Source organism: Clarias gariepinus, chromosome 4 (assembly GCF_024256425.1).
Source record: "Clarias gariepinus isolate MV-2021 ecotype Netherlands chromosome 4, CGAR_prim_01v2, whole genome shotgun sequence".
Classification (NCBI taxonomy): Eukaryota; Metazoa; Chordata; class Actinopteri; order Siluriformes; family Clariidae; genus Clarias; species Clarias gariepinus.
The window spans coordinates 893,330-911,754 of record NC_071103.1 but is presented as its reverse complement, the minus strand read 5'-3'; the positions used below and the strand labels follow the sequence as shown (position 1 = coordinate 911,754).

Genomic DNA, 18,425 nt, shown 5'->3' with positions numbered 1-18,425 from the left:
GCAAGCGCGGTTTTGACATCATCTTTGCTTTTAAAGTCACTGAAAACAGTCTCTGTGGTAATCGGCAATGCAACCTTGAAAACAAACACCATGTGTAAGTCTTTTTGTGCTTAGCCAAAAGATTACCTATACAAAAGGATGCTTCAGTGGTACTCTAGCCTAATTTTGAGAAGCAGGTTTTATGAAAATTACACAGATTTCAACTTGCAGGGAAAAAAAAAAAGAATTGCAGCTGTAATTGTAGCAAAAGCGAGGAAGTATTGACTCAGGGCATGACTACAAATGCTCATCACACAGATATTTATTTGTAAAGTATTCTGAAAAACATTTATTTTCCTCCCACTTCACAATTATGTGTCCCTTTCTGTTCTTCTATCACATAAAATCCCAATAAAATACAGTTATGTTTGTGGTTGTAACATGATGACAAGATGTGGAAGTTCAGGGGTATGAATACTTTTGCAAGTCACTGTATGTATTCAGTTATTCTTCTTTTTCATTCGGCTATTTGTTCCTTTAGGGGTCGCCACAGCGAACCATCTGCCTGCATCTAACCCTATCCTCTGCATCCTCTTCTCTCACACATACAATTATTAATGAATATACAATTAATTTATTTAATCCAACAAAACACGTAAGAGGGCCACATAAAAGATTTAGGGATTTGTGAAGTGTGTGTGTGTGGAGTCTGTAATTTCACTGTGGTTTCTCTGGTGTATAGCATAAATCCTTTAATACAGCTGAATGCAGCTTCATTACTTCACTCCAGCTCCAGCTTTCTCAGGCGTGATGAGGGATTGGATCTCTGAATTGAAGCCAGAACAACAGAACCTTCATATGTGATACCGCACGAAGACAACCTACACAGAGAAAAGCACTTTACAGTTACAACTTCAGCTTTACTGAAAAAAATACACAATCTAGGCACCCTGAACCCCCCCCCCCCCCATACCCAACAATAATTTTATTATTTATTAATTTGTTTATTTAATGATTAATGTGTGAATGATTCCTCATGCTTTCACACTCTGAGTCCTGAAATATGTATGTCATCAGGGAAGGAGAAACCCTCCATAGATGTGATCCTCTGGTGATTCAGTACATTCAGGTGGTCAGCTGACTTCATTTTATTGCCCCATAACATTACTGAGTCTAGACCTGAGTAACTGATCAACCCCAGATCATAACACTGTCTCCAGAGGCTTGTACAGTGGACACTATGCATGATGGGAGCATCGCTTCATGTCCTTCCCTTCTCACCCTGACACGCCCATCACTCTGGAATAGGCTCAGTCTGGACTCATCAGGTCACATGACCTTTCTCCATCACTCCAAAGTCCAGTCTTTATGATCCCTAACAAACTGAAGACTTTATTCTGATGAGTCTCAATAACGAGTTTTATTATGGACACACGTGTTTAGTCCCAATCCTGTGAGTTCTTATCAAATTTTGCATAAGGAAATGCTGTTACTTTCACTATTGAACAGGGCTCTATTTTTGCAAATGGAAATGTTTTAATTATTTAGCTGAAGGTTTAGACATATCCCTTTAAATTAAAAAAAAATTTTTGGACTGTTCTTGATCCAGTAAAATTCCAGTAGTTTTTGTTTTCCTTAGGTGTGGTAGCATCCTTCAAGCGATGTATTTTAAGGCATCTTTCGGTGACAACGAAGGACGCAATGGGGAATCACAGCCCAACCTAGTCCAAGATTCTTTATACTTCATAGTGTGTAGACCATGTCCTTTGAAGTATGCAGCCCCTAACTTGAGACTGTGTGTGTGTGTGTGTGTGTGTACCTCAGTATCTCCAGTTTACATTGTTGATTCGCCAGTCCAGTACAGAGCAGCCCTAATCCTGAATCCTGAAGGTTATAATTCTTACTCAGGTCCAGTTCTTTCAGACTGGAGGAATTTGAGCTGAGAACTGAGCACAAAACGTCACAGCTCTTCTCTGTCAAATTACACTCGCGCAGCCTGGAAGAGACGTGATGAAATATGTGAATACCTGATGGTCAAAGTTGTTTAAAATCATAACTGAAGTGAGAGAATAAGATCAGGAACTGTTGCCAATGCAGGAGCAAAATGGCTTCATAAAGGCAGGACACATGGAAACTGAAGGTCACTTTGCAAAGACAAATAAACACAAGAAACAATACAATATACAAAAATGAACAGAGGAGACTTGACCTGTGTGTGTGTGCGTGTTTGTGTGTGCCTACCTTAGTATCTCCAGTTTACAGTGTATATTCTCCAGTGCAGCAGAGAGCAGCTTCAATCCTAAGTACTGAAGATAATTATTACTCAGGTCCAGTTCTCTGAGTCTGGAGGAGTTTGAGCTAAGGACCGAGGACAGAACTCTACAGCTCTCCTCTGTCAGTTCACACTCACACAGCCTGGAAGATAATTAATACAATGTGTTAATGTCTGAATGATGATAGATGAGGTTAGTTTAGAATATTTATTTATTATGATTATCAAGGAGATTGCATAAAAATACTTCTTACAAAATGCTTTTTAACTTGGAAAGGTGTTTTTCTTTTATTTATAAAGGAAACATAAGGTAAAACACACATGCTACAGTAGAAACTCACAGCTGCATCTAGCAAACATCCCAAAAAACATCCCGAAGACACAGATCTGGACCCTTTTTTTAGACTTGAAAGAAAAGCAGAAACCACAGGGAAAAACAGAGCTTTGGGTTTGTGCATTTGTGAAAATAAAATGTGGTACAGGGTCTCCATGCCTGTTGCTTCCCACTGTTCTGCTGATCTTGAATATCTGAATATTGCATACCAATAGTTTTATTTGTATCAAATGCATTTACTATTGTGAAGTAGCAGTGTGTGTGCCCCAGATTCTAAACCTTACATATCCATAAAAGAACTTAGAGCTGCTAATGACCACCTGCAGACAGCTGAAGTTGTAACTAATGCAACTTAAGATCTGTCCTACAGGATGTCTCCTGATTCACTAGAGGACATCCCTTTGGATCATGCAAAAAGAAGTGTGGTTGATGCTTACAACATCACTGTGAGACAGGTCTTGGAATGTTTAAAGAGTGAAGGAGTGAAGGAATAAAAATGCCCTTCGTAAGTCTGGTTCTATTTATTTTAGCTCATGCTGTGAATAAAAGAGATTTTCAGCACAACATGCATGCTTGCTCTCATCTCGGGTCAGTGGATCATTTGAACATGGTGCTCTCTTCTGCACAGAGAAGACACATGCATTTGCATAATAAACCACAGATGGAGAGTATTACAGTATGTGTTACCTAAATGCTGCAGCTGCCTTTCTCTGCCTGCAGGCAGCACTGTCCAGTGCCACACATCCCTGCTTCCCAATTCGTCAGGGAGCCATCTAGCTTTCAGCTGACACCCCTTGGTTGGAAACGAAATCCACCATAGCCATTGGTGCACCCAGTCTGTGGACCACCCCAATATTAAAAGGCTGAAGCCAAGATGCCAATAAGTGAGCTGCACTTTGGCATCCTTCATGTAGTGGAGCCACTGGAGTGGGGCATTATCAGAACACAGGGTGAAAATGTGCCCTAGCAGGTAGAAGTAAAAAGTGAGGACCACCCACTTGATAGCCACATGATAGCCACATGATGCCCACCTCAGCGATCACATAACAGCCCTAAGGTGTTGCATGTACTCCTGCCCATAATTACTATATTATAATGTTGTCTAAATGTGGAGCTACATAAATGGCATGAGGAGGCAGGCTGTTAAAATTTAATCAGTACTATTTTTGGTTCCTAAGTAAGGGTGATGAAGTGGTGACTGTTTTGTGGCTTAGGCTGTGGCCATTTAAGATCCTTAGTGGTGTGTCTTTGCCTGGCTTAGGTTGGAAAACTTCAGAATGATTGGGCACGGGACACATCACTAGTGGGCCCTTCTATCATTGGGTCTTTTGGCCTTTCAAGACTATGCACTCTCCATGAGGTAGCCAGCTACAGGGTGGTCAGCCCTTAGTTTGTTTGCCATGGCCAACCACTCCTAAACCCTTCTGCTCACCCATGGTTTACACTGATGCACAACATGGGTCATTACACACTTAAGCCAGATCCATGGCTGCTTCTCTTGGTCAGCTGATCAAGTGATTTGATGGTTTGATGCAGCACCCGACCTTCCTTATCATGTGGATAATCTGTGTGAACTGGGTCAAAAACTTCGCTTTTTGCATAGCTCAGAATGCTAAAGTAATGCTATTGCAAGAAGCATCATTATATCCTATATGGCTGCATGGTACAGCCTACCAGTCCAGCAGAAATCTAGGATTGATGGCTTTAAGGATATAGCAATTTAAGTGATCAGGGAGAAACAATGTCCATCTGTACTGCAGTGTTACTGTGTTTTGGTGTTGATTTTTTTCTGAACTGAATTCTAGTTTGATTTATCATTGTACATTGCCAGTGCAGTCCAATGCACTATTGCCCAAGGCAAATTGCCCATGTGGGACAATAAAGGATATCATTAACTGTGGCCACCATGATGCTGCCAAAACCATTTCTACCAGATCCACAGTGAAGTTCACATTGCCTCCAATCATCACATGTCCATTAGGACTGACTGATCAGATCTTCCAATTGCTCCCAGAATTAGTCCTTGACACCATCAGAGCAGCCGGTTTAGGGCATAACAGGAGGTACCTTAGAGAACGAAATCTTTGAAAAGAATTGCTTATTAGCAGTGGCTAGTTTAAGCTCCTATGTGGTCATTCTACCTTATGTTGAACCAAGTCAAAAGTGGACTCACTTCTCTCGCTTGTTCCACCCATGGTTGGGTACTTTGGGTAGTCATGTGTTGTCTGCTTATCTACATTCTGGTCAGGCATCAGGCAATAGATGTATCCATTAAAGTTTTCAACCTGTGCACCGCTCTGCCTGACTTTGAACTTCATGTGGTTGTGATTATTGGATAGAATGTCCAATGAACACACAATCAATTCCGCAGGTAATTTTAATTATAAAGTGATATTCTGACCCCTGTGTGTACCTCAGTGTCTCCAGTGTACAGTGTGGATTCTCCAGCCCAGCAGAGAGCAGCTTCACTCCTAAATCATGCAGTTTATTGTAACTCAGGTCCAGTTCTCTCAGACTTGAGGAGCTTGAGGTGAGGACTGAAGACAGAGCTCTACAGCTTTCCTCTGTCAGATTACAACAATGCAGACTGGAAAAGAAGTAATAAACAATATCAGAACAAATCTTACCCACACACAAGCACAGGCAAAACACTGACTTCTACTTTACCATGTACTGTAACAGAAATGTAAATGTGTTTCTCTCACACACCAACTCAAAAAAGAGGATGCCACATTAGCAAACAGGAATATCAATGTCACTTTCAACAATTTCTCAGATACAGTTTATTATAACGGCATGAGCTCATGTACAGAAAACATATCACAACACTCAGCAACTATTTCTGTCTGTTTCCTGTTTCCTCTATCCCTGCCCTTCTTTGTTCTGTGTGTCTTTTTTCCCATTTTATTTAATTTATATTTATTTAATAAAAAAAAAAGTTAAAAGTCTAGAGTGACCGAGAGTGGGCGGGGCACCATGGCCTCTAAGGCCAATGTGGAGATTCTGTCTCTCCAGCATGGTGTCAGGTGTGTGCCGGAGGACTGAGTACAGGTAGAGAAGAAGTGTCATGGAAGTTAGAGTGTTTACCCTGACAAGGAGCTGTTAGCGGTGGGAAGCCAGGTCGGGTGTGAGAACATCTACTCTAGCTCCTGGTTGACTCATAAAGGTCAGTTCAGAACACAACAACACAAGTGGGACACACATTACACCCGGCGCTGGATATGGATTATGGTGTTTGTTGCTGTCACTCCAGAAAAGCCTGTCTCACAAAGATAGGTTGTTGGAAATGGAAGCAGTGTAAAAAACAACCATCAGAACGCTTCCCAATCAGAAGCCATGGGTAGATCAGACGATTCAGGACGCTCTGAGATTTCGCACCACTGCCTATAATGCGGGTCTTGTGTCTGGTCACATGGACTCATGCAAGGCTGTGTCATACAATGTTCAGAAAGTGGTAAAGCAGCGCTAGAGTCACAGCTCCAACAGAGTGACTCTAGGAGAATGGGGCGGTGACTAAGGACACTAACAGGCTATAAAGCACCAACATCCAGTATGATGAATGTGGACATCTCTCTGGCAAATTAGCTGAAATCCTTCTATGCTCGCTTTGAGGCTTCAGCTAATGATGCTAAAGCTAATGTTAATGGCTGCATACAGGAAGAGGATGCAAACACCGTAAATGTTGAGCTGGATCCATATCTGGCCAGATTATTTTGTCAGGGGCAGGGGGCTTGGTCCATGGAATGATGGGTGAGATGTGACGGAAGTGAGAGTCCTTTGGAGAAGGTGTGGCTGGAAGAGTTATTGAAGATGGTCCTGGCGGTGTATCTAGTTGGCATTGTAACAAAGCCAAATCAGGTGACAGCTGTGGTTGAGAGAGTGGGAGCGTTTGATCTGTGCTGTGAATCCAGTCAGCATTATAATAGCCAAGTCGTGAGACAGAGCCGTAGTCGAGAAAGTAGAAGCATTTGGTTCAATAATCCGTCAGCAAGACAGTGGGCTGTGCTTCCTTAAATGCTGGGAAAAAATCTGTCTATTTCAGTACACACAACCACAATAATGGGTCCAAATTGAAAAATCCTCTTTTCAAATAAAAGTACATTTTGCATTTAATTTAACAATCAAGGTCATTGAGTCCTAAATGTCTGGGGGGAGAGGCTGATCACAGGCTAATCGCCACTATGCTATGATACACTGACGCAGTAGTTCATACTACTAAAGTAGCCTTGATCAAGTATAACATGCATAAATGAACATTTTAGAAGTTGGACATTACAGAAATATACAATCCTTTTCAATTTTGAGATGCTAAAAAATTGATTTTCTTGAGCTCTAAGCCGTAATTATTAAAATTAAAACAAAGAAAGGCTTGAAATATTTTTTTTATATTAAATCCCCCACAAAAAAATTCCTTAAACTGCATATTTGGTTGGCACAGGTTATATAGCACATGCCTTTTCTGATGGCAAATGCTGATGAGCAGAGTAGCAAGAGCGCACTGACTTGTGCAACCCCAATGGCCTCGCCCACAGATTCTGTGATGTAGTAAGATCTGATTTTGAGTGTTTTACAGGTAAACTTGTTGTGGCAAGTTAAGTTTAGAGAAAACAATGTATGTGCAATGTTTACTAGGAGGCAGGCGTAACTTATCCCTGATAGTTTGGGAGCAGAATAACATATTACACTCGATCTCACTAAACTAATATGCATGGGTCTGTGTACTTAAAAAATTTTATCCAAAGTGAGAAGAATTAGTTTTTAGTTCTTCATTTAGCATATATTTTTAAATCTTTTTAATTTTAAACAGACAAAACAGTGCCATCATTTTTTAATTTTTACATTCTTTGTGTTAACTTAAAGACATCATCTGCTATATTGACCTTCTAGCCAAATGAGGATGGGTTCCATGTTGTGTCTGGTTCCTCTCAAAGATTCTTCCTATTGCCCTCTTAGGGAGATTTTTCTTGCCACTGTGGCCCTCTGCTCGCTCATCAGGGACAATCATATTGTGGCATGGGCGGGGCGGCGGCTGACGACCAGCATGCCTTGCGGGGATGTCGATGTGTTCACCATGATGGGGAGAGGTGTTTGGGTTAGTGGCTTCGGCCCTTTTTGTGTGTGTGGGGGTGTGACGTGTGAAATGTGCGCCGGTTCATTGGGAGATAGGTTCTCAAGTGAATGTGCTGTTCATGCTGTTTGTTAGACTGCGTGTGTGCTAAATAAAGTACTCCCAGCCATTGCATTGGGCAGCAAATAAGCTCACTCATCTCTCCACCATCCATTCCGGCGATAAAATCGCTACATTGGTGTCAGAAGTGGGATGGAGAGTAACGGGTTCGAGCGCACAACGGAGGACCTTCTGAAAATCCAAGCGGGCCGCCGAATAGCGGAGCGACTACTCGCGCAGAAGAAGCGCTTTCCTGACGGAGCTAGCGCGAGCACACCACGTCAACCAACGCGGAGCGGCAAGAAGAAAATCCCGGCGCTGGATCTCGGGGCGGAGGCTGGCGCTGCGCAAGCGCCGGAGCAAGATACAGCTCCGTGCGCCGTTAGCCGGCAAAGCGACCTGCCGCTGCGCGAGGCCGAGCGCGCTGAGCCCATATCGGCGGTACATCACGGCGGAAGAGCCGAGCGACCGCCCGCAGCTCAGTGGCGCTCGGTTCGTGAACCTAGCCGGGGACAGGGCTACCCGTCACGGCTAGGCAACGAGCAACTCTCCGACGTTTCGCGGCAAGGCCGAGGCACGGGACAGCATACACCAGCATAACAGGAGGTAACTTAGAGAACGAAATCTTTGAAAAGAATTGCTTATTAGCAGTGGCTAGTTTAAGCTCCTATGTGGTCATTCTACCTTATGTTGAACCAAGTCAAAAGTGGACTCACTTCTCTCGCTTGTTTCACCCATGGTTGGGTACTTTAGGTAGTCATGTGTTGTCTGCTTATCTACATTCTGGTCAGGCATCAGGCAATAGATGTATCCATTAAAGTTTTCAACCTGTGCACCGCTCTGCCTGACTTTGAACTTCATGTGGTTGTGATTATTGGATAGAATGTCCAATGAACACACAATCAATTCCGCAGGTAATTTTAATTATAAAGTGATATTCTGACCCCTGTGTGTACCTCAGTGTCTCCAGTGTACAGTGTGGATTCTCCAGCCCAGCAGAGAGCAGCTTCACTCCTAAATCATGCAGTTTATTGTAACTTAGGTCCAGTTCTCTCAGACTTGAGGAGCTTGAGGTGAGGACTGAAGACAGAGCTCTACAGCTTTCCTCTGTCAGATTACAACAATGCAGACTGGAAAAGAAGTAATAAACAATATCAGAACAAATCTTACCCACACACAAGCACAGGCAAAACACTGACTTCTACTTTACCATGTACTGTAACAGAAATGTAAATGTGTTTCTCTCACACACCAACTCAAAAAAGAGGATGCCACATTAGCAAACAGGAATATCAATGTCACTTTCAACAATTTCTCAGATACAGTTTATTATAACGGCATGAGCTCATGTACAGAAAACATATCACAACACTCAGCAACTATTTCTGTCTGTTTCCTGTTTCCTCTATCCCTGCCCTTCTTTGTTCTGTGTGTCTTTTTTCCCATTTTATTTAATTTATATTTATTTAATAAAAAAAAAAGTTAAAAGTCTAGAGTGACCGAGAGTGGGCGGGGCACCATGGCCTCTAAGGCCAATGTGGAGATTCTGTCTCTCCAGCATGGTGTCAGGTGTGTGCCGGAGGACTGAGTACAGGTAGAGAAGAAGTGTCATGGAAGTTAGAGTGTTTACCCTGACAAGGAGCTGTTAGCGGTGGGAAGCCAGGTCGGGTGTGAGAACATCTACTCTAGTTCATCCCTCACCTGCCAAAGGACGCCGGCGTTCCCACCGCCAGCGCCAACCGCCTCCACGCCTCTGAAACAAAGTTCGTCATGGTGACCAGGGACGGTCACAGCTCGGGTGGGGGCAGTGTGGCGTGGGCGGGGCGGCGGCTGACGACCAGCATGCCTTGCGGGGATGTCGGTGTGTTCACCATGATGGGGAAAGCTGTTTGGGTTAGTGGCTTCGGCCCTGTTTGTGTGTGTGGGGGTGTGACGTGTGAAATGTGCTCCTGTTCATTGGGAGATAGGTTCTCGAGTGAATGTGCTGTTCATGCTGTTTGTTAGATTGCGTGTGTGCTAAATAAAGTACTCCCAGCCATTGCATTGGGCAGCAAATAAGCTCACTCATCTCTCCACCATCCTTTCCGGCGATAAAAACGCTACAATATTTTTGCACATTTCATACACATTTCCATAATTTCTTTAGATTTCTTTAGAATGACCATTGTTGAAAGGGCTTTACAAATAAAATTGAACAGAATTGAAAATAGCAAACCCTTCAGTAGGGATATACAGTAAATGTATAAATAAAAATACTTACTCAGCTTTTCTGGAGGCTTTGACCACTGGAAGGAGCTTTAGAAGACATTCATCAGATGGGTCATATTTTTTTAAATAAAACTCTTTCAGTTCCTGTTCTGAGGTCAGTATCGCAAACACCAGAGCTGACCACTGAGCAGGAGAGAGTCTGGTTGCTTGCAGACATCTGTAACCTTCACTGTTCAGGTACGTCTGCACTTGTTTCATCAGGGAATGATCATTGAGTTCATTGAGACAATGAAACAAATTGATATATTTCTCTGGAGATGGGTTATCTTTAATCATCTCATTGATGTACTCAACTGTTTCCTCTTTGCTGAAAGAGCCGCTTTCTGTCTTTGGCATTAAGCCTCGTAAGAGAATCTTATTTGGCTCCAGTGAGAGACCCAGAAGGAACCGGAGGAACAGGTCCAGGTGTCCATTCTCACTCTGTAACGCCTTGTTCACTGCACTCCTGAGGAAATTAGACAGGTTTCGATTTCTGAATAAATCAAGAAATCCAGTGTGTTGCTCCACAAGCACATTTTTCTTTTCAGAAACAAAGCAGATAAATGCATATAAAGCAGCCAGAAACTCCTGAACACTCAGATGTACAAAGCTGTATACCTTCCCCAGGTGAAGCCCAAACTCCTCTCTGATAATTTGGGTACACACTCCTGAGTTAACTGACACTTCTCTGACATCAATGCCACACTCTCTCAGGTCTTCTTCATAGAAGATCAGGCTTCCTTTCTTCATCTGTTGGAAAGCCAGTTTTCCCAGTGCCAGGATACTCTCTCTGGTCTTCTGAGGATCAGGGTCACATTTCTGATGGTGCTTTTGGTCCTTGTTATTGATCTGAAAGATCAGGAAGTGCATGAACATTTGAGTCAGAGTCTTGGGGATAATTCGACTCTCTGCTTCACCCAAAATTCTCTCTAGAACAGTGGCTGAGATCCAGCAGAAAACTGGAATGCAGCACATAATGTAGAGGCTTCTTGAAGACTTCATGTGTGAGAAGATTTTATTGGCCAGGCTCGGATCACTGATCCTTTTCCTGAAGTACTCCTCTTTCTGAGGATCACTGAACCCTTGTATCTCTGTTACCTGGTCTATAAACTCAGGAGGGATCTGTTTGGCTGCTCCTGGTCGAGAGGTGATCCAGAGGAGAGCAGAGGGAAGCAGGTTTCCCTTGATGAGGTTTGTCAGCAGCACATCCAGTGAGACTGACTCTGTCATATCACACAATCTATCATTGTTCTGGAAATCTAGAGGAAACCTACACTCATCTAGACCATCAAAGATGAACAGGACTTTGTAGGAGTCACAGTCTATTAATTCTAGTTTTCTAATATCTTGGAAAAAGTGATGAAGAAATTCCATCAGACTGAAAGGTTTCTCTGTCATCAGATTCAGCTCTCTAAAGGGAAGGGGAAACATGAAGGTGATGTCCTGATTTGCTTTTCCTTCAGCCCAGTCCAGAACAAACTTCTGCACAGAGACTGTTTTTCCAATACCAGCGACCCCTTTAGTCAGCACACTTCTGATGGACTTGTCTTTAAAGAGATCATTACAATTGATTGGTGTCTCCTGTATTGCTGCTCTTCTGGACGCTGTCTCAATCTGTCTCACCTCATGTTCATTACAGACCTCTTCACTCCACTTCTGTGTGATGTAGAGCTCTGTGTAGATCTCATTCAGAAGAGCTGAGCTTCCATGCTGTAAGATTCCTTTATTAATTCTTAAAAACTTCTCTTTCAGGCTGGATTTCAGCTGTTGCTGATACACAGACGTCACCGACTCTTAAATAAAAAAAGGTTGAATGCATAATCAGTGAGCACAGCATACATTTAATATTTTATGTAAAGTGCCAGTCACTGTGAACAAAAAAAGAAAAACATCAATGTTTTTCTTTATTTTTATTGTTTTTAACATTTTATATTAATCCTGAAGATATTAAAATAGACAGAACAAATATGGAATTATGTGACCAAGAATGTTTTATATGTTCTTTATTGATTGATTGTTTTATTTTCGGTTGTATTGTTTTATTGTTTTATTTTCGATTCTTTAAATATTCTTTAGAGAACCTTTTTGCTTTGATGACAGCTTTGCACACTCAGCATTCTCTCAGTCAGACTCATCAGTTTTTGGAATGGTTTTCCTGAAGGAGTTCTAAGAGGTGTTAAGTACTTATTGGCTGCTTTTCCTTTACTCTCCAGTCCAACTCATCCCAAACCATCTCAACTGGATTAAGAGTGGGATTATGGAGGCCGGATCACCTGATGCAACACTCCATCACGCTCCTTCTTGAACAGACAGCTCTTACATAACCTAGAGGTGTGTTTGGGGTTGTTGTCTTATTGGAAAACAAATAATGGTCCCACTAAGTGCAAAGCAGACCAAGGCACCGACAGTGTCACCAGTGCAACCCACACATTCAGTTCACCTGATGGTTTAAAGCACATTAAGAAGGGAAGAAATGTCTCAGATTAACTCTTGACAAGGCACAGCTATGAACTCAAAGTGAATACCTTGTAGTGAATACCTTGTAAATCTGACGCCAAGCTTAATCAAAACTAAATGTAGCTACTTTGGACAATCTACTGTAAAATATAGAACATATTCTGGGTTGTTTAACATTATTTATGTTTACTCCATAATTCCATAGGTGTCTTTCATAGTTTGGACATCTTCAGTATTAGTGTAAAACGTTGAAAATAATAACAATAAAGAAAAAACACCAAAGAACAAGGTTTGTCCAGAATATTGACTAGTGGTAGTGTGCATTTCTGATTAATGTATAAAATTCAGAAGTAAATACACTACACTGCAAAATAAAGCACCAGAATTGAATACATTTCAGAGGTCTAATGGAATTTAGTTATTTAGCTGAATAAATGTAATTTGATGTTTAAATATGAACTGAATTTAAGTTGGTAAAATATAGACATCACTCAGAGCTCTTACTGTTCTTAAGTTTGTTAGCGAGATCTGTGAGGTTCATGTTCTTCAGGACATGCACTGTTATCTTCAGTGCTTCCTCTCTGATGCTTTCTAAGTCCTCTTTATCCCCCACCTCACTTACAGTGCATGCTGGGTAATCTGGACTCAGGAGCTTCTTAAACCTCTTCAGCTCATTCTTTATCAGAGTGATAACATTGTGTTCCAGCTCCTGGTTAGAAACACACAGGAACATGTATAAAGAAATGTATTTTCTTTCTATTACAACAATTGCAGTTTAGAATCTGTCAAATTATCCATGATACTGCTGAACATCAACAGCTGGGTACACACCATAAATATGGAGTCCAGTTGATTTGTGCTGGGATTGGTCTTCTTAATTTGTGGTCTGTAAACAATCAACACACATCAAGTAATGCATATACTGTATGCAATCATAGCTGCACAACACACACTGTTAAACACACCGAGGCAGATTTGTAACATCATTCTTTTTACACAATACACTAAATTCGGTACTAAAAACTTACATTAACATGGTTATAGACAAATGATTTAATGAGTGATTTTTTGTTACTACTTCAACACCTGATAAAGCTCCTGATGAGCTTCATAATGTCATGAGTGAGTTTGATCAGGAGGAATACTGCTGTAAAACACCTTACTGTACCTCAGATCAGTAAAACTGGGTCTGCCTCTGAAGTGAGCAGGTTCCCATGAGCAATTACTCATCATTGACGTAGTGCTGGGTTCTGGTGACTCTGATCTCTTTCTCTTAATTATTCTACAACACAGATATTATTAGCCAACAATTAAGGCATTTTATATGCTAATATAAAATATTGCATGTGAATGATAGCATATCAAATTTAAAGTAGCACAAAAGCAGTCTTAGTCTAAAAAGCAATTAAGTAAATAATACAGATAAATAATGGGCAATGCCTTACATTTCAATCAATCATAAGTTTAAAAATCATACCTTAATTAAAACAAAATACAGTGGAACCTCAGATTACAAGCATAATTCGTTCCAAAAGTGGCTCGTATTTCAAAACACTCGTAAACCAAATAAAATTTTTCCATAAGAAATAATGAAAACTCAAATTATTCGTTTCACAGCCCAAATAAATAAATACATAAAAATAATTAATGCAAAACATAAAGTAAAAAAAAAAAAATTAACCTGCACTTGCAAAATAAATCCCAACAGATAACTGTTTCAGTTTGTGCACACAGGCGCTGTGCACATTAACGGAAAACCTGTTTCATCGAAAAAATTAGCAAGGAACATCGCTAGTCACACTTGCATGAGCGCATACTAACAGAATCACTGCTGTAAAGTAAAAAAACAAAAAACAAATTAACCTGCACTTTACTTTTGAAAAGAAGCGGAGTTTCTGTGTAAGGCAGAGTGTGTGTGTGTGTGTGTGTGTGTGTGTGTGTGTGTGTTGGTGTGGAGTCAAGTGTCAAATTATGCGCGCAAACACACAAACACTCTCGCCTTTACAGCCACCCTACCACCCCCTCCTCCTCTCGGCTTCCCAAACACACACACACACACACACACACACACACACACACACACTCTGCCTTACACATAAACTCTGCTCTGTCGCAATTCTTTTTAAAGGTAAAGTGAAACACGACAACCTGAAGTATCTTTACCCTCTAATGAGACTTACTCTTGCTTTATACGCGCGAGCACACACGCACGCTGTACAAACACGCTTACAAACACAAAATAAAATGTTACACACACAGTATTATAGTAACAGTACACGTGTGCACGGATGTTGATTATACCAGTGAGAGACGCGCACTAAGACTCAGCAGGGGAGATGAATACCCACAATTCCGCAGTGCAAGAGAGAGAAAAACCATTGGCTCAGTTGTGATCATGTGACGTTCGGCGTCAAAACAAGAAGCGCATGCTTGATACATGATACTCGGTGCTCGTAAACCAAGACAATGCTCGTTTTTAAGTCAAAATTTATTAAAAATCTTTGCTCGTCTTGCAGGACACTCGTAAACTGCGTTACTTGTAATCCGAGGTTCCACTGTATACTTCTCTTGTGTTTTAAATGCAAATCGATGTACTTGTTCTTCATTAATTTATCTTCTCGAATTTGTTTTTATGAATTTTGTAAAATGAACAACAGGGGACTGCTGCTTCTTCATTATCTTTTGTTGTTACTTTAGTGAACCCTTAGTAATCCCATTTTTTCACGCCACAAGGGGGCTCCTGCGGATACATGATACGTTTTTTTTTTTTTTTTTTTGCATATCCATTTTAAAAGTTGTGTTTCACCCTGAGGTCCATATTGTGTAATGTTGATTACTGCATATCACTTTGTTTTTATAGAACTGTTATATAAAAACAACATGCTGTACTGAATATACTGCAATTACATGTGATTACCTACAGCCTCATACCTACTTTATGACAGCACTCTTGTTTGTGTGATATTGCTGGAATCTTTGTTCTACGGAATTAAGCTAAATATCCATATAAATATAGTGCAAATGTTTTTGTTGGTAAGCAGCGAACTAAAACATGTCATTAGACTGACCTTGGATCAGTAGAAATGTTTTTGTCAATAATTGTAGTCGTGGGTTTCATTGACCACTCACTCATCCGGAGCACGTAGCTGGGTTCCGGTAAGCCCAACCGCCTTCCTTCCATCATTCTACAACACCAGAAATCAGAACCATAAATCAAGGCAGTGTACATTATTATAATATGGGTTGTATAAGGATTCCATCTCAAACTTTGAATCAGTACAGAACCTCTTAAACAGTTTCAGTTTTAATAAGGAGGCAATGAATGCAAATAAAGGCAAGGCCTAGCAAATTAATGGAATGTTTAAAATGTCTAACCAATTAATAACATTTTAAGAACATGCAAACAATATATATTTGTATTGTGTACATTTCACAGGTTCTTTTGCAAATCACCAACTAATTCTAAATAAGTCTGTTTATTGTTTCTAGCCACTCATTTCATGTACAAACAATTTTTTTTTATTTAAAGCAACAACTAATTCAAGAACCTACACCACAATATTCATTACTTTACTTACCATGTAAATTATGTAATCACAATTAGCTGCACATTCTCTCCACTACACCCCAAGAACATGAAAACCTTTCTCTGAGATTATTTAATAGACAGTAGAGGTCTATTGCTAGGCTGTACTGCTAACAAGACAATAACCAGCCCTGCCTAATTCCCATTGAAACTGGGATTGAAACTGGGATTGGCCCACCACCTACCTTTTAACCATGCGCAAAGCACCAGCATTAAAAGTTATAACCAGTTTAGAAATGCCTTTTAAATACAAAAGACTTTCATCATATAGAACACATGTGGTCTGCTCTGTTAAATGCTTTTTTTCTGATCAAGAGAAATGACGCTAACAGTCCTGTTAAAGGGTTTAAAAATGCCTAGCACATCGCAAACAGGAAATGGGTTACCTGAAAATGATTTGTCTGGAAAGCAGTATGTCCACTTAGCTAGGCATTTTGATATGATATTCTCATATAATCTGTTGTCAACAATGCAACTGTCTTCAGGTTTTAAGAGAGACAGGTCCACCTCTTTTGGCAGTAAGGACAGCACTGCACATGAGACATGACATGAGACTGGTGGGAAAAAAAACCCCTCTCTGCTGCATTCAGATAATCCAGCAGTGGTGAGCTCCAGGTTCATGTCAGAGCCAAGTTCTGCATTAGATTAGGCATCCATCTGAAGATTGTTGTGATTTTCAGGATTTCACCAGAGCTGCCTTTACTTTTTTATCAAGGTATGACCCATGGTCAGTTGTCTTTTGTTGTAACATCCTTACTATACTAAAATCTTGAATATTGATCAGCTTGAGTTAATACTGTACAATTATTAACTAATAACCTATACAAGTGATGTGCTTTAAATTTAGATTTATTGTTTAGGTGCAGCTCATTTTAATTCAACATGGGAATTTTGGGCAGATTCTGTTGGCATGCTGCATACAGTACACTGCTGCCTACAGTATCTAAACGATATAATTAATAGTAACCTTGTCCAAACTCACTGAGGCTAATTGTGGTCCAATTGAAAATGTGAATATTTTCTGCGAACCTTTGATTACAGGTGTGATCAACACATGCGATGAAGATAAATGAAAATTATCATGTTTAAAACCCATGGCTTCGTATTTTTAGTTCTGTTTACTTTTTGAATGTAAATACTTAATAAAAAATATTATATGGTTTATTTAAACCTTGATACAAAATTGAAGTTTTATGACATCTCGCAGCCCACCTGCAGGACCCCAGCCCACACTGATCTACAGTACATTAATGACAGTAACACGTAAGACACCTGAGGACTGTTCAGAAGTCGCTAAGACAGGCAGGGCTCATGGCAGAGGAGTTTGCAAATCAAAAATATTGCCGAGTGACTGGAGCCATGCAAATGGGCTTTAAACCAGGGAAAAGCTGGTTTGAGAAAGCGCCCGAGTTTCATTCTCTTGTCTTTCCCTTTCCTCTTACAGACAAACACATTGGACAGAGGACTGGGGACCATGGATTAACAGGAGCACCCTATGTTGTACATCACTCACAAGTTCTCAGTGAACAGCACCATGGACGCCCCACTTATGATTTGTACAAAAGAAGAGCAATGTGCATTTATTTTATTTTTTTTTTGTAGTCTGAGGGTGAACCTGGTGCCGTTATTTATCAAAAGATTTTTGTGCAGTATGAAGAAAGGGTTTTAATATCAGCCAAAATTTTGAGCAATACTCTAATGAAGGTGAGAGTTTCTTAAAGATACCGGGTGATGAGACACGGATTCATCACTACGAGCCTGAGAGTAAATGACAGAGTATGGAAATGTAACAATCAGGAAATAAACACTGAAATTCTGATCTGTAGCTTAGTTTCATCTTTTGATCTAAAAACTTAATTTTCAGCATGAAGCAAAAACAAAAGAAGTCTCCTTGCTCTTAAAATACTTCTAAAAGTTTATATTGACACATAAAGTTTTAATACTCACTGTGTTTTTACTCCTAAAAAGATTTAGTTTCCTTTCAACAAAAATAAAAATAGCCAGTGTTCCTTTCACTTACACCATCTGACTGGGACTGGTTGGGTGGGAAGGGCGTGTGCACGCACACACACACACACACACACACTTGCATATATACGTGACACACACATAATGTAAACATTTAGACACACACACACACACACACGCTATTCAGACACAAAGTCTACTGATAATGTCATAACCTTGATTTTAATTGTGTAAAAATTTCACACAAATACAATTTAGAAATTATGTTTTATGTCAGTCAATATCATCCTTTATTTAGGTTTCTTTTTTTTTTTCAAACTTGTGTAACCACTTTTCATAATAGTTAACACACTGCCTAACCATTTCAGATGGGTCGATATTATCAGGCTGCGTCAACCACCGAGAACAATTAAGG

The 18,425-nt window shown here is 40.5% G+C and overlaps 1 protein-coding gene across 1 annotated transcript; it reads right to left on the bottom strand.

Annotated features, from left to right (window-relative positions):
* Positions 1-347: 347 nt before the first annotated feature.
* On the bottom strand, positions 348-15,627 carry LOC128520168 (NACHT, LRR and PYD domains-containing protein 3-like). The gene is made up of 10 exons (XM_053494267.1): positions 15,525-15,627; positions 13,625-13,738; positions 13,288-13,342; positions 12,961-13,165; positions 10,013-11,792; positions 8,709-8,882; positions 4,999-5,172; positions 2,221-2,394; positions 1,799-1,975; positions 348-860 (listed from the first exon to the last, which is right to left on the bottom strand). The coding sequence occupies exons 1-10, from the start codon at positions 15,587-15,589 to the stop codon at positions 761-763; spliced, it is 3,018 nt and encodes a 1,005-aa protein (XP_053350242.1). The 5' UTR covers positions 15,590-15,627; the 3' UTR covers positions 348-760.
* Between the last annotated feature and the right edge of the window lie 2,798 nt (positions 15,628-18,425).

Excerpts from the sequence above, each read along its gene's own strand:
- LOC128520168 (XM_053494267.1), bottom strand. The coding sequence starts at position 15,589 with ATGAGTGAGTGGTCAATGAAACCCACGACTACAATTATTGACAAAAAC. Across the intron at positions 13,739-15,524 it reads AACATTTCTACTGATCCAAG|AATAATTAAGAGAAAGAGAT; the intron begins GTCAGTCTAATG and ends TCTGTGTTGTAG. Across the intron at positions 861-1,798 it reads TGTAAACTGGAGATACTGAG|GTTGTCTTCGTGCGGTATCA; the intron begins GTACACACACAC and ends TTCTCTGTGTAG.